At 39.4% G+C, this 16,782-nt stretch overlaps 1 protein-coding gene across 21 annotated transcripts in view; it reads left to right on the top strand.

Annotated features, from left to right (window-relative positions):
* Epb41 (erythrocyte membrane protein band 4.1) overlaps nucleotides 1-16,782 on the top strand; it is a 189,661-nt gene that overhangs the window by 163,645 nt on the left and 9,234 nt on the right. For 13 of the 21 annotated variants that reach the window (XM_087215023.1, XM_021263220.2, XM_087215028.1 and 10 more), the window contains 2 exons: nucleotides 7,149-7,592; nucleotides 8,789-8,917. In XM_087215023.1, the coding sequence (XP_087071149.1) occupies nucleotides 7,149-7,592; nucleotides 8,789-8,917 (573 nt within the window). The remainder of the gene's footprint in view (nucleotides 1-7,148; nucleotides 7,593-8,788; nucleotides 8,918-16,782) is intronic. The other 8 variants (XM_021263218.2, XM_021263217.2, XM_021263221.2 and 5 more) reach the window with 1 other exon arrangement.

Below are 16,782 nucleotides of genomic sequence, written 5' to 3'. Positions count from 1 at the left end.
CCAGTTTTGGAACTGGGACTAGAGTAAAATCCTGCCAGCAAATGTAATTTTGTTCTATCCTGAGTTACTAGAGGTTTTTTTACTGGTTGTAGTTCCTTCCTCTTCATCTCCAGTCCTCCACCCCCAATCCTTCATAATATAATGAAATAAAAGTGACTATCAAACGTTTCTGGTCTCCTAAGGCATGTTCAGTACAACCTTTAATATTTGCTCAAGCATTTTAACTTCAATATATATTCAGGTCTATTCAGGTGTGAGAATACTCATTTGACCTGTGGAGTTCTTGCTGGTGAGTGCAATGTAAAGGCAAAATTTTCTATTAAGTAATAGTTAAAATTTTGCATCAGGCATGGATTTTGAAGCTGTTTGCTTTTACATTCACCTCTTCTGGGGATAATCTAATAACAGCACTATTTGAGGGACGGGTGTAGCTCAGTGGTAGAGTGCTTGCCTAAGATGTGTGAGGTCCTAGGTTTGATCCCCAGCACCTGGAGGGAAAAAAGAACAGCGATAACAAAAATCTATATTTGAAGGGTAATCAAATTCTGATTGATAAATTTTATTGGCATTTGTGAAAGAAAGGCTGTACCATGGAGTTACTTTCCTGTAATAAACAATATTATGTACTGTAGTAAAAGCCAATGTTTTCTTCAATAAGCTTCTTTATCCACATTTTATTCAGAGGTTAGTTTTATGTACCAGAGAATAGCAGTAGACCATGAAAATGACTCTGAGCTTCGTGGAGAAGCTAGTGAGCATTATAAGGATATATGTCTAGCTAGGGGCCAATAGCATACAAACTTAAAAAAAAAAAAAGACTGGGGAGGGTATATCCAATAGAGAAAAATTAGAATGCAGAGAAATGTGCTGCATGATAAAGAATGGGACACTAGACAGAAATATAGAATTTCTAAATCCTCTTTTGCTAGCCACATGATAACTGTGTTAGTTTATCCCCATTTTGAGTGTTTGTGATTCTGATGTCTCCATTATGAAACTACTAGTGGTCTGACTTTTACACTGAAAGTAAAAACCAAAACTATGATTTATCAAGCTTTTTGGGGTGGGGGGTCTGGAGATATTTTTCTTTTTGGTAATTTTAGTTCTTTCTTGATTTGTTTCCTTTTTTGGCTGAAGAATGGGCTACTGTTGCTTGACTTGTCATCTTTATGTGCTGTTTATGTGTGGCTTTTATAAAAGAAGCCATTACCACATCTGATTTATCTTTCATTGCAAGTGCCCATTTAAAAGCATTTGTTGGCCTGGGATTTAGCTCAGTGTTTCTGCCACCTGCCTCTCAAGCACAAGGTCCCGAGTTTGATCCCTGGTACCAAAAATAATTAAATACAATTAAAAGCATTTGTTTCAGAGTAAAATTTTTTAATTGCCAGGTTGATATTCCTACTGATTATTATACAACCAAGGTAAACACTAATATTAATATTTCAAAACAGAAAGATTATAAATATTCTAATGTATTACTGTATAAAGACGTATGTTTTCCTTTTTAGAGCTTTTCTACTATGCATACAAATCCATTCTTTCTTGAAACATAATTTTGCCATGTTTTGTTTAAAAAAAAAAAAAGAATGTAGAAACAGAGCACTCGCAATTAACTGATCTTATCAGGATTGGATTCTGCATTTTTTAAGTGCATGTTACAGACCATATGGGGATATTACTTAAATATATTATTGATAATTTAAGTGACTGTAATATTTATCGTTTGCTTTAGTTAAGAACCAGGAGCTGGACTCTTCTGCTGTGTATCTTCCTTCTGTGCTTAGCAAGATAACCTCGATTCCTGCTGGTTCTATGGGCATTTGCGGTGCAAAGCATTTTTTACTAGGTTTGCAAGGCAAGGGTAATGTGCTGTGTGGGTGTATATGTGTCTGTGGACTCCGCCTACTCCCGATGTCATTGCCTCCTCTTCACTCCTTTTTTTTTAAAATCAAAACTTATTTTTGAAAAATCTATATGCAAAGCCCTGGGTTCAATCCCAGTACCACAAACAAAACAAAACAAAACAAACCAAAACAAAATAAACAAACCACCTATAAAGATCTTATTTAAAAGTCTAAGGAATCCTTTCTTCCTGACATAGAGACACACTAAAAAAGTTTAATATGCAGACATTCCCTGAGATATTTGCATTTCAACAACCACAAAACCATGGCAAAGAAGCTGATGATATTAGAGCTGAACAGTAAGCAGTACTTACAAGCCCAGTATTAAGTCTCTTTTTACTTGACAGAATGCAAAATAAAGTGAAGAGAATGTGAAAACCAATGGTAGTTTTAATAGACATGGCAGATTTAGTTATATTGTGTAAAGTTACTAGTGAAGTAGGATACTAAATCTCAAGACCTATTTTTAAGGAAATTTTATTAATTTCAGGAGTGTATGAGTAATTACAATATAGAACGATATACTCTGAGGCTTAGAAAAGTAGTAAATCTCTTATGCTTTGATGTAGTTGTAAACAGGTGTGGTAGCACAAACCTGTAACCCCAGCACCTGGTGGAAGGCTGAAGCAGAACACCAACCTGGTTACACAGCAAAACCTTTTGTCAAACGAACAAAACAGCAAAAAGTGGTGGTAGATTTTGTGACTAATCCAAAATGTTCTCCTTGTTTTCTTTCTTAAATCACGGTATATATAAAATATTAAGTGTTTCCTTTAAAAAGTTATTTTCTTATACAAGTTTTTAAAAATCTGGTTCCAGCACTGAAAAGATGTTTACAATCTAAAGAATCTGGTAAACAATTTATGAAGTGCAGATAAATCTGTAATGTTCTCCAAGTCTTTTTTTTGTTGTTGTTCTCCAAGTCTTTAAAGACAGTTAAATTAAAAAAAAAAACTTAATAGGCTCCTAAAAGAAAAAGTAAAGAATTATAAATCTTAACAACTGAGCCGGAGATTTAGCTCAGTGGTTTCACTGCCTGCTGCACAAGCGCAAGGACCCGAGTTCAATCCCCCGCACCAAAAAAAAAAAAAAAAGAACAAACAACTGGGCCGGGGATTTAGCTCAGTGGGACTGCCCTTGCAAGTCCAAGGTCCTGAGTTCGATCCCCAGTACCAATAAATAAATAAATAAATAAATAATGTTAACAACTAATAGTATAAAAGTTCTTTTAGGAAAAGAACACTATCAAACCTTGATAATTTAATAAGTTTCATTTATTCTTCTCTATCTTTCTTTTTTTTGAGATGTTAGGGATTGAATCAGGGCCCTGTGCATGCTAGGTCTAAGCTATACCACCAGCCCCAGTGAGTTAATTTTTTTAAAAGTGAGAGTCAGGGTCGGGGATTTAGCTCAGTGGTGCTGTTCCTGGCTCACAAGCACAAGGTCCTGAGTTTGATCCCCAGTACCAAAAAAAAAAAAAGTGAAAGTCAGCCAAGCATGGTGGTGCATGTCTATAACCCCAGCATTTAGGAGGCTCAGGAAGGAAGATTGCCATGAGTTCAAGGCTAGCCTGAGCTACATAGTGAGTTCTAATCCCCAGCCTAAACTATGTACATAGCTAGATCCTGTCTTTCAAGAGAAAGTCCTTATTAAAAATCCCTTGTTTTCTTCGGCAAAATACAGAAAATCCTGGGGCCGGGGATTTAGCTCAGTGGTTCTGGTGCCTGCCTTACAAGCGCAAGGTCCCAAGTTCAATCCTCGGTACCAAAAAAAAAAAAAAAGAGAGAGAGAAAATACTGGATTATCATATTTAGCAGGAGCCATTGACGTTTTAAATGAGATTGAGAACCTTCAAATAGGGTTCTTGTTCAAATAAGTTTCTGTCTACCAGTCCTCCTTTCTGTATTTTTGAAGCCAGCTGGGTATTTCTGCGAGATCTTGTAGGCAGCTGATCTGTTATATGGCATCTTTCTAGACATTAAGTCTTGATTTTGCCTTTTTGTCACATGGATGGCTCAGACCATCTCATATATCAATTCATATTCCTGGCAACATCCCTTTAAAGTTGCCGGGCTAATTTGGTGTACGTAGTTGTGCAGTCTTATGTAACCCAGTGCCCCTTGCTGATGATTATGGCCAAAAGCAACAACATTGTCAGTTAAAATTCTTCCGTGATATTATATGCCAAATTCTGGGTGTCTTGTGTCATGGAAACTTTACATCTTTTTCTGGCCAGAACCTTTATTTCTAGCTGATTTCAGCTTATATTTAAAAATATAATGTCAGCCACTAACAACAGTCTGCCAAGAGGATTTTGAACCATCAGTGTACTTCTCAAAATCAGAGTCAGATTTGATGTGTATCCTTTTGAGCATAAATGAACACATCCTTTGGTCCTATTCAAAATACTTTGTGGTGCCAGAGGAAGAAGAGGACCTTTAGAACTAGAAGCAGACCTGAATCTAAACCCTACCTCCATCACTTCCTAGCTCTAAGTTATTTCACTTCTATATTTCCTCATCTATAAAATATGGATAATGGCTACCTCAACATGAGATTGTAAATAATTAAATGAGAAACATGTTAAAGGGACTGATGCTGGGCCGGGGATTTAGCTCAGTGGTTCCGCCGCCTGCCTCGCAAGCGCAAGGACCCAAGTTCGATCCCCAGTACCAAAAAAAAAAAAAGTGACTGATGCTGTACTTGTTACACAGTGATCTTGAAGTACTGTTAGTTTTTCTCTTGCTGATAGAAGAGATAAAATGCTGGACTAGACAGTGGTTTTGGTCAAGGGAGGCACTCTTTGTTGTTTCTAAGCATCCCTTTCTAAATATTTCAGTTATTATAACATAAGACATAGTTTGTTTTGAACATCTGTTATATGTCAAAATCTATACAAGAAAGATATGAGGCTAAGTAAGACATGGTAAAAATAAGGAAGCTCCCCTTCCTTGAGCTTATAGTCTAATGGAAAAGACAAGTGAGTATTTCAGTAATGAGTGGAAATAATAAGAACAAAAGAGGAATGGTATCTAATCACACTGTAGGCATCCAGGTGAAAACTCCTAGGGAAACTGACACTTGCAAAACATGGACGTCCAATCAGACGGAACAATATTTACAAAAGCTTGGAGACAAAAGAAAGCATGCTTTGTTCTGGAAAGTATCGATAGAACTGATGGAGAGGATGCATACAGAAGTTTAACAGGATGAAGCTGGAGAGGGGTAGGGATCAGATTTTTGCCAGCTGATCTGTTTTTGAACAACCCTATAGCAACTTGTCTGACTCAGAAGCAATACTAAGAACAGTGCTCTAGAAAGTAGTACAGTGTGCTCAACTCTCTCTTGTGTCCCCTAGGCCTCACCTATGATAGGTGCCCTGCTAATTATTTGGTTGAATTAAATAATCATTATAGTACTTTGGAATTTACAAAGTTATTTTATATGTCATTATATTTGACCCTCAGAACCCTACAAAGCAAATGAAGCATTATTATCATTTTAAATTTGAGGAAATTCATATACTGTTAAGAATTTTTATGTGTCTGATGTGCAGACAGAAATAGCCTTGGGCCGGGGATTTAGCTCAGTGGTTCCGACGCTTGCCTCAAAAGCACAAGGACCTGAGTTCGATCCCTGGTACCAAAAAAAAAGAAAAGAAAAGAAATAGCCTTGTTGTCAGTCTCACAGTTCTTTCATGTCCATGTAATATTCACAATCAGCTGATGAACAATCTGTCTCATCTGAATTTAACGTCTACCTTGTTTGAGGTGCTCTTAAGCTAAAATGTTAAAATGTTAAAAGTGAAGTTGTCTCAGAGTTCTTGAGTGCAGGGATCTTTTCTTGGCTAAATAGAACATTGGCTTATGTTCAGCACAACAGGATGGTATACAGAGTCAGGAGCATGAGTTTTTTAAAAAGTAATATAACTAACATGATTTGATCACTAAAATTTGTAAGCTGGTCTAAGCTATGTCATTTACTTTAGAATACCTTCTTAAAAGGGTTATTTTCTGTTATTAAGTTCCTGTGTGGGTGTTCATGTGGTAAAATGGTCTTACAGGCCTGAGTGGCTTCTTTACAGCTTTCTGGCCTATGTGCAAATGTCACTTGACATAGCATTTGGCTTCAGTTAGATTATTCATTTTTCAGTGGTTCATATTCCTTTCCTTCAAGTGTAAATTCCTTTTCTTCCACCTGGAACACCATTCTTAACACTTTAGGAATAAGTCCATTTGTCGTATGGGTATCTTCTTACCCATGTTTTCTTCAGCATACTTACTTTAAAACTATTTTTCCTGTAGTGAGAGGCATTTAGCCCAGGAGGGAACTTTCTATGTTTCCAGGATTTATCTCTTTTAGAAGTTGGAGGTGTTGTGTCATTCATCTGTGAAGAGACACTTCACAGCTGCTGGTTATTTTGTTTATAAAGAAACATTTCACTAGTTTTCATAGCATGTTTGACACCATGACTGATTAGAATGAGTGGATGTGTTCAGCATTTGTCTCCCTGCCAAGCAAATTCTAGCCTTTAGTTTCTCCATTAGGGGCTAGTGTGATAATACACATGGCTTAGAGACATAGCAAATGTTTTTCAGCCTCATCAGCTCCTCGAGAGCATGTTTTGATTGGCCTATAAATTTCTCTGAATACTAATGAATTAGGAATGACAAAGTAACCCCTTGAAGTATGAAGAGAATAGCCAGACATAGAGGTGCACACCTGTAACCCCAGCACTCAGAAAGCTGAAGCAGAAGGATCAGCAATTTTAAGATCAGCATGGACTACATAGTGAGACCCTGTTTTAAAAAAAAAAAATGAAGAGACTTTTATACAGGAAAAATTATAAGTGTTGGATACTATGTGAGCACATTAAAATTATTTTCCAGATTAGTCATGCTATAAAAATTTGACCAAAATGAAGTTGAACTGCTTAAGATACGTGTAATGAATAGCAGTTCATCCTTTTGACCAACTTCAGAACTAAAATTCTTAGTTTATATTAGTATTAATATTTTTGAGACTTCTTTAAAAATCATCATTGCCAGGTGTGGTGGCGTACACCTGTAATCCCAGTACTTGGGAGGCCGAGGCAGGAGGATCGCTGAGAGTTCGAGGCCAGCCCAGACTATATAGTGAGACCCTGCCTCAGAAAAAAAAAATCATCACTGATTCTCAGAGTTTGCTGTGTTCCCCTACTTATACCTAATCTTGCTTTTGTATGTGTTCATTCATTTGTAGAGTATAAATGGCATTCGCACACAGGAGGTGGCTGTCATGACAAAAGGGTCTGCTGACCCTGACTCTGAATGGGAGGGCCCTGAGCAGTCAGTAGTTCCCAGTCAGAGGCAGATGACCATCCCGACGGAGTCTCCACAGAGCTTTGACTTTGGCTGCCTCTCCATAAGCAGCAAGGAGACAGAAGAGAAGGAGCAGGGGGCAGCTGGCTGTCTTGATATTAAGGAGATGCCAAGAGGCCCAAGTGGGGAATGTGCAGGAGTGGAGGAGGCCAGTACCTTAAAGTTCTCAGTATCACCAGCTTCCTGTCAGCTGCAGCCTGGTGAAAAAGGGGCAGACGGTAGTGAAGAACCTGTTACACCAGGAGAGCCACTTGGAAAACAAAATGGATCACTTCTTGACTCTCATGTGGTTAACCGGTTCCCCACCCTCATTCGAAGTTTCCAGGTAGTAACTGATTCGATGATGCAGGTCTAATGACTTTCTTTGGGAGAGGGCAGAATCTGTTCTGTGGAGGAGGTGGTGATGGTGGTGAGGGTAGTGGCCCCTGCTTTTTTTCAAAATCACAGAATAAAATAAAGTCTTTGATTGCTATAAAGAAATTCATTCAGAGGAATTAACTCCATGAGTAGAAATCCTTTCTCCCTGATGACTTAACAAAACTCTTGGGAGTGAAAACTCCAGCTACTTATCTGTGTGAAGCTGGTGTAAGTACTTTCATCTTTTCCTTGCTCAAATGTGGGCCGTGGGAAGAGATGACTTTTGGAGACTTCTATGGTGACCATGTTCCACAAATTCCAGAACTCCTGACAAAGGGGGCAACTAACCTTTGGATGAGATTTCAGGCCCCAAATAGTAATATATGTTCTGCAGCCACTTTGGCCAGCCACCACTCCCACTGACCCCACTCCCAGGGACTTCCCTGATTGTAGCACTAACTTCCTGTGCTGCAGTGGACAGCCTCTTAACCCTGTCACAATCATATGGTAATCTGAGGTTGATTCGTCTTCTGGGAGAAAGTGAGCGGATGGACAAGAAGGCCTTTAATATTCCACTAATGTTCATTTTTCTGAAATTCTGAGGTTAATCACCAGGTGGTAGTAGAACTGATTATTTTCTTTCCAGTTTTCCAAATACTGTTCCTTGTTAGTAACGCCAGAGTGAGTGTCTGACATTGATTTGAAAGAAGTTAATGAATTCCAGGGTAATGCATTCCAGTGCCTCTGCTACTTCATGTACCATTTGTACTTAGTGGAAGAAATGTGGCTGCTTTTCTTAATTATAATGGTGCAGCCACAAGGACAAATGAAAAGGATGGCTACTTGGCAAATAGTTTTATATTCAAATTCAGAAGGTCGGTCTGAAGTATTTTATGTCACCAGTCATAACTCTGATCTTACAGTTTTCCATTAAGCTTATGAAAGTGATTACAGTAATGCTGCTTTTTAATGTCCTTCCTGATGTCAGACCTTGTCAGGGTTACTTTGGAATAATGTTTAAGTCTTGGGCAGAGGAAACACCTTGGAGATTGAGCTTGCCCTTTTTTGATTCAAGCTAACACTTTGATCAGATCAATGTCAGAGGGCTTAGTTCTCCATAGCCTTCAGAAAGATGCTGCTAACAGTTTCTTTCCCACTTCACAGCCTCCACTGGTGAAGACTCAGACTGTCACCATCTCAGACACTGCCAATGCTGTGAAAAGTGAGATCCCCACCAAAGATGTCCCTATCGTCCACACTGAAACCAAGACCATCACGTATGAGGCTGCCCAGGTAGGACACCAGTTGATGCTTCAGAACCAAGACTGGAGCAAATACATTAAATAACCTTCTTTTTCACAGAGTTTCTAGTCGTTTATTACAGTAATGCCAGATTTGGGGGCGGGGGGGCAAATCTTTTTAGAAGATTACTGCCTGGGTGTGGTGGCGTAAGCCTATAATCCTAGCACTGGGGAGTCTGAGGCAGGAGGATCGATGCAAGTTTGAGGTCAGCGTGGGCTGTATAGTGAGTTTAAGGCCAGCCTGAATTACATAGCAAAAAACTCTGTCTCAAAAAACTAAAACACACACGCAAAAGAAGAAAAGATTACTGATCTAAGGATGTCCCCAAAATATCTTATTAAAGGCGAAATTGTCAGGGGTAGGGTTATAGCTGAGGGATAGAGCTCATACTTAACATATGTGAAGCCCTGAGTTCTGTCCCTCACCCAAAGGGTAGGGGTGGGGTGGGGGCCAGAACACACAAGACTATGTGAAAGACTGCTACTCTGGGACTACAGTAATGGAAGAAGTCCTCTCTGTGGAGGTGACATTTGGTTGAGGCTTGAATGCTGGCAAGGAGGAGCTGTGAGAAGCTCTCGCTGAGTGCTTTCACAAAGATCCTTTCAGGTGATTCTCACCTCACCACAAACTGGAAAAGAGTAGCGTGGTGGTTAAAACCATATACTTTGCAATTAGCCAAATAGAATTTGTATGCATCCTAGCTCAGCCAGGTAGGTACTGTAGCTAGATAATTTTAGACAAATTGTCAGTCTCTCTAAAGTTCTGTTTCCTACCCACCATTGTAAGAGTTAAAGGAGGACCAGTGAATGATGTCTGTGAAGCACTTGCCACATTTGTAGACATTCCCTAGTGTAAGCATGCTTCCCCATTCTCCCTCTTTGTGGTCTAGAGGGTGGAATTGGAGTGGAGGGAGATAAATGAGAAGTTACTTAAAAGGTTTATAGTGTTGGTAATAAAGTGGCATAATTAAAACAATGATTTTGTAAGATGATTCCTAAAGCTGTGTGCTGAGTATGTTAAGAAAAGGCCTGGAAACAAGCAAGTGACTAGGGCATATCTGGGGAGATGCTTATGTAGAACTGAAGTGTAGCCTTAAGAAATGAGAAGAAAGAGATGTGTCAGTCAGAAGAAACAGAAATGAACAAGTAGGACTTGGCGATGAAGAGGACTGAAAAGGAAGGAATAGAAAATCACTTTAAGATTGCATACAATATTAGCCAGACAATGTAGGAAAGAATTATTAGCACATAGGAAGGAATCCCTTTAAATTTTCTCTACTATGAAAACAAACTAAATGTCCATTAAAAATTATGAAGCATACAATTAAGATAATTCTGTGTGGCTTCTGATGAGAACGATTTACGTGATAAATTTGTGAATGAACAATCATGGTGCAGAATGGTGTGAATAAGATGCTACTGTTTATGAAAGGGAAAAGGGAAGTATATATAGCTGTGTATGTAAGAGCTCTGTGTGTGTAGGCTTGGATAGCAAGTCACTGTCTCTGAATGGATATCAAAAAAATAAAATAACAAGCAATATAGTGGCCTCTGATGAATGAGACTGTAACTATGGGACTTTGACGGAAAGAAGACTAATTTTTCACTGTACACTATTTCCAAGTTTTTAAATTTTGGCTGGGCATGGTGGTGCATGCCTGTAATCTCAACACTTAGGAGGCTGAGGCAGGAGGATCACCATGAGTTTGAGGCCTGTCTGGGCTCCATAGTGAATTCAAGCCAGCCTGAACTACATAGTGAGACCCTGAAGAGAGAGAGAGAGAGAAAGAGAGAGGAGAAGAGAGAAGGAGAGAGAGGGAGAGGGAGGGAAGGCAGGAAGGAAGATGTGGGGAGGGACCATATACATATCAAGAAAATTTAATTGTTCAAAAGAAATTGGTTTGGTTTTTTGGGGGGTTTCTTTTGGTACCGGGGATCGAACTCAGGTCCTCGCACTTGCGCAGCAGGCAGTGAAACCACTGAGCTAAATCCCTGGCCCGCAAAAGAAATTGTTTTAATGGAAACAATTTTGTATATAGAGAGGGGAGAGGGTCTTGAGGGGGGAACTTGGAACAAAAAGCAGAGGCAGGATCTATCATGTACAGGTGCAAATTCTCTATGATGAGTGTTATGTATATCTAAAATGTACCAATAAATGTTCTACTGAAAAAAAAAAAAACAGACCAGCCGGGGATGTAGCTCAGTGATACAGCACCTGCCTGGCAAACATGAAGCCCTGAGTTCAGTTCCCGGTACCAAAAAAAAGAGAGAAGCCAAGCCAAAAAAAAGAAAGAAATTGTTTTAAAAGTTAGAGTCACCCTGCCCACAGAAGACTGCAATTTGAGCATAGCCCTTAAAAATGGAAGGAAAGCAGTCACTTAAAAATATCCCATCATGTAAAAGAAGTATAAAGTTAGCAAGATGTGCTAGACAAACCACATGGCTTTGGAGTTAGACTTAGTTCTCAGTTCTAACACTTACTAGTATTGTGACCTTGGGCAAATTGCTTAACCTCTTTCAGCCTTAGTTTTATCTTCTAGAAATTATTTTTATAGTACTGAAATAAAGATAATGTTTGGTACATAGTACAGAGTAGATATTCAAAAATGATAGCTATTACTTTATTATATTGTTATGCTTCTGACTTTATCTCATTTTAGCCAGTTTAAGACCGCCAAGATATAAACTGGTTTTTGTTATTGATATTAGACAGTGATGTATAGTGGGGAAGAGTGTTGACTATAGAGTAAGATTTCCTGGGTTTGAATTTGTTCCAGCACTTACTAGTGTGCAGTCAAGTTACTAAATTGTTGTGTTTCAATTTCCTCATTTGTAAAATGTAACTAATAGTTCTATGGGCCGGGGATTTAGCTCAGTGGTTCCGGTGCCTGCCTCATAAGCACAAGGTCCCGAGTTCGATCTCCGGTACCAAAAAAAAAACACCACACACTAATAGTCCTATCTCATAGAGTTATGAGGAATAAGTTAATTAATATAGATCATATGTTTCCAAAAGTTCCTGGCACATGATAAACACCAGGTATTTATTTGCTATTTTATATAACGTATGTATGTATGTATGTATTTACTGTAACCATTTCTGCTTTTGTTTTTATTATAGTGCTTGACAAATAAGCCCAAATACCATTTTCTTTTATTTGTTTGTAATCATACTTTGGACACATAGTAAGAGCAGATAGGGAGCCAGAGTAGGTTTTCCATTTGTGCATGTGTGCATATGTGCGTGTGTTTGAGATAAAATTTATACACAACAAGGGCTGGGGATTTAGCTCAGTGGATCCCCTGTTCCAAAAAAGAAAGAAAGAAAAAAATTTATACACAGCAAAATGCACAGATTTTAAGTGCTCCATTTGATTGGTTTTGACAAATGTCTATACCTGTGTGGCCAAGACACACTTCGGTTACAGAACATTTCAATTACTCCTGAAATTTTCTTTTAGACCTTTTCCATTTGGTCCTTAACCCTCTAGGCTACCACTCTTCTGATTTTTTATTTCTATCACTGTAGCCTCGCTTTGCCTGGTTTTGGACTACATCAAAGTGGAAGTATACTTTTGTGTCTGGCTTCCTGAACATAATGTTGTTTAGATTCATTTCCGTTATATGAATTAATAGTTTACTCTTATCTATTGCTGAATAATATTCCATTGTATGAGTATACCACAATTTTTATCCTTTTATTTGTTGATGGAAAATTGGTTTAATTCCAGTTTGGGGCAAATACGAATAAAGCTGCTGTGAATATTCATGTACAAGTCTTTTTTATGTACATTTCCCTTATCTTGGGTAAGCAACTAAGAATAGAATTGCTGGATTGTAGAATAAGTGGATGGTTATAAGCAGTTGTCAAGGCCACGGTACCATTTTGAGGACACATTAGTAAGTGAATCAAGGAAAAGAAACCCCATGTGTGAAAAATAAAAATAGACAACCAGGAAATGCAAATCAAAACTGCATTGAGATTCCACCTCACCAGAGTCAGAATGGCTGTCATCAAGAATACAAAAACAATAAATGCTGGCAAGGATTTGGGGAAAAGGCAGCCTTCCTGCACTGTTACTATGGGAATCAGTATGGTAGCTGTTCAAAAAACTAAAAATAGTCACCATTTGATCCAGCCATACTACTCCTTGGTAATATAAGTGAAGGAATTAAAGTCAGCACACCATAGGGACACCCGGAAACCCATATTTATTGTGGCACAATTCACAATAACCAAGATGCAGAACAAGCCTAGGTGCCCATTAACAGTTGAACAGATAAAGAAAATATAATATTAACCTGGTATACACAATGGAGTATTATTCACCCATAAAAATAATGAAATTTTGTCATTTACAGAAAGATGAATGGACTTGAAGATCATCAGGTTGAGCAAAATGAGCCAGACTCAGAAAGACAAACATTCTGTGTTCTCCCTATTATGTGGAACCTAGAAAAAGATGACAAGAAAGTATAAAGGAGACTACTATTAGACAAGAAGGGAAGAAGGGGGAAGAGGAGGGGATGCAAGGATGGATATATAGGGGGTGTGAATATTATCAAAATTCGTTATACACATTGAAACCCCCAAAAATGTGAAAGTGGGAGGAAGGGAAGGCAAAGGGAGGATTGAGGTTAATGGATCAAGTGTGTTGGGTACATGTGCCAATAAGCCACAGTGAGATCCATACTCCATATGACCAGTAGCCACTAATCAAAATGTGGGGGCAGAAAGAGGTAGCCAGCCATACAGCATTTGTCCATCTTCACCTTCCTCAGAGACAGAAAAGAGAGTACAGGGTGGGTAGGAACAGAGACAGCCACAGGCTTATAGAGGAGAATCTGCAAAAAGGTTCAGCCCTCCTGGGATGCAGACTTATATTCTTACAGCAAATTATTCTGTTTTGTTTTTTGTTGTTGTTGTTTCTTTTTTTTTTTTTTTTTTTTTGGTACCAGAGATCGAACTCGGGTCCTTACGCTTGCAAGGCAGGCGATGGAACCACTGAGCTAAATCCCTGGCCCTGTTGTTGTTTCTTGAGACAGAGTCTCAGAATATAGTCCAGACTGGTCTTGAACTTACTGTGGAACCCAGACTGGCTTCGAACTCTCAGGGATGAGAGCGCTGGGACCACAGGCGTGCACCACCATGCTTGGCTATCTTACAGCAATTTATAAAGCCTTTTTTTTTTTTTTTTGGTACTGGGGATTGAACTCGGGTTCTTGCGCTTGGATTACAGACAGCGATACCACTGAGCTAAATCCCTGGCCCTATAAAGCATTTTTATTTCCATAATTTCCTTGGATCTTCTCAGCAATGCTATGGTGTAGGCAGAACACCTATCACAGTGTTGTCTTTTATAAATGAGAAAACTAAGTCTCAGATAAGTCAAAATGATTTGCTCAAAGTCCCATGGCTATTACTATCTGAGCTGGGACACAAACCTAAGTCTGCAGACATGAAGTTTCTTTCCTGGTCTGTGTCCTAGTTCAAACAGCTACTGGTTGTAGAACCTTGAACAAATTATTTAACTCTCTGGGTCCCAATTTTCCTAATTGCACAGTGAGTGTAATACTAGCATATACCTCACACATTGAGTGGTATCGTTGAGTAACAGTTGTGTGATGCGCTTGACACGTATGAGGAGTGTGGAAAATGTTAACTGGATCTAAGGTGGATGAGTGGTCTTAGCTAAAGAAAATATTAGTGAGAGCTAGGGATTTAGCTCAGTGGTTCTGCGCTTGCCTTGCAAGCGCAAGGTCCCAAGTTCGATCCTGGTACCAAAAAAAAGGAAATATTAGTGTACTAGCTAATACTGCACCTGGTATGATGGTAGTATGTGTATAAGACTTTGGTATCACAATTAGTTCCCTCTTGGTTTTATCCAGACTTCCACCTGGATGGGAACCCAACCCAGGACTTTCTTACTTCCTGATTCTCTTCTTCCTTAATTCTCTTCTCCATCTGCCCCTCCTCGTACTATCTCAGAGTTTGGGCTGAATGAAATGTGATCCTGCTCATAAAAGCAAAGCTAGGCACAGTGACACACACCTGAAGTCCCAGCTACTTGGAAGGTTGAAGCAAGAGGATCACATGAGCCCAGAAGCTTAGCACTAGCTTAGGCAATAAAGCAAAACCTCCTCTAAAAATAAGAGAAAAGAAAATAAAAAGTTGGCAGCCTGTGCTTATAATACAGATGACTTATATAAAGAGGCAGAGAGCCAGGTGTAGGGTAGATGCCTGAAATCCCAGCTACTTGGGAAGCTGAGGCAGGAGAATCAGAAGTTTGAGGCCATTCGGGGAAACTTAAGAGACCCTGTCTTATAAAGGGTGAGCTGGAGGGCCGGGGATTTAGCTCAGTGGTTCCATTGCCTGCCTCACAAGAGCAAAGTCCCAAGTTCGATCCCTAGTACCAAAAAAAAGTGAGGGAGCTGGGGATGTAACTCAGTGGCAGAGCACCCCTGAATTCAATCCCTAGTACCGCCAAGAGGAGAGAAGAACAGACAGAAAGATAGTAACAACACATTTTTGCTACAGTTCTTTATGAAAATAATTGCAGTTCTCTAAACCCCTCCTCTAATGCCAGGTATTTTATTTATTTATTTTTATTTTTTTGGTACCGGGGATCAGACTCAGGAACTTGCGCTTGTAAGGCAGGTAGCAGCACCACTGAGCTAAATCCTCGGCCCTAATGCCAGGTATTTTAGGTCACTGTTAACTGAAAAGCATGTTGCCATGGGTGGAGTTCATCCTTCAAATCTGGTTTATTTCCATCTTGGTCAGGGAGGCGTCAGGCATCAGCAGCTTTAACAGTCCAGTGTTTTGTTTATAATTATTAGGGTGAACTTGCCCCCTGCCAGCCATTCCTTTCCCTTTTTGCTAATGTTATTGCTCAGCCTGACCATAATATGTTGCATTGGTCATGATATAGTGAGTTCTGGAGAAATGGATATTCCAGCCCCGCTTCTCTACATAAATTAGTTGGATAGCCTGGTGTTGTAAATACTTAACAAAATCTCACCTACTAAGGAGGGTCCCTTTTCAATAATAATTTTGTTGTCGAAAATGTTATTGAAGCATATTATGGATATTTTCTCCCACTTTCTCTTAAAGGATTATTTTCCACTTCACTTGGTTCAGTTTTCCTTTTAATCTTTAAAGAAGATGGTCTGAAAATCTTTGGCCCCGTAGCCCTAGTCCTCTCCTACTTTCTGGAAAGTTTTATCCTATGATGCAGAACCTATCTGCGCCTTAGCAACTAAGAGTTTACAGCTTTCCTGCCTTGGATGATGTGTAAACGCCTGATCTGTAGAGAGAAAACTGCCACTTGCTTGTTTTGAATCCATAGGTTTTGAGTTCTGAACCTGAGCTTTATTTTCTTTTCTTCCCCCTCATCCCCCAATACTGAGGATTAAACCCAGGGCCTTATGCTTGGTAGGCAAGCGCTCTACCACTGGGCTATACCCCCAGCCCTCCTCCTCCTCCCCTTCTTCCTCTTCCACCTTTCCCCCACACCTCCTTCCTCCCCGCTCCTCCTCTTTTTTCCTTTTGAAACATAATCTTACTCTGTAGCTCAGACTGGTCTTGAACTTGCCATCCTCCTGCCCCAGCTCCAGGGTAGGTGGAATACAGGTGTGTGCCACCACACCCAGCTCAACCTGAGTTTTCTTAATGAAGGGTGATAAAAATCCCTGCCCTTTTCTTAATTTTGCAAGAGTGGCATGAGCATTAATAAAGAGGCTTTTTTTTTTTTGGTACCAGGGATTGAACTCGGGTCCTTGTGCTTTCGAGGCAGGCAGCGGAACCACTGAGCTAAATCCCCAGCCCGATAAAGAGGTTTTAAAAGCCATTCTTGA

This window comes from Heterocephalus glaber, unplaced genomic scaffold (genome assembly GCF_053883595.1).
Source record: "Heterocephalus glaber isolate CG9 unplaced genomic scaffold, H.glaber_assembly_v1.0 deba00001452, whole genome shotgun sequence".
Taxonomy (NCBI): Eukaryota; Metazoa; Chordata; class Mammalia; order Rodentia; family Bathyergidae; genus Heterocephalus; species Heterocephalus glaber.
The sequence above is the reverse complement of the archived record's forward strand: the minus strand, read 5'-3'. Positions and strand labels throughout refer to the sequence as shown.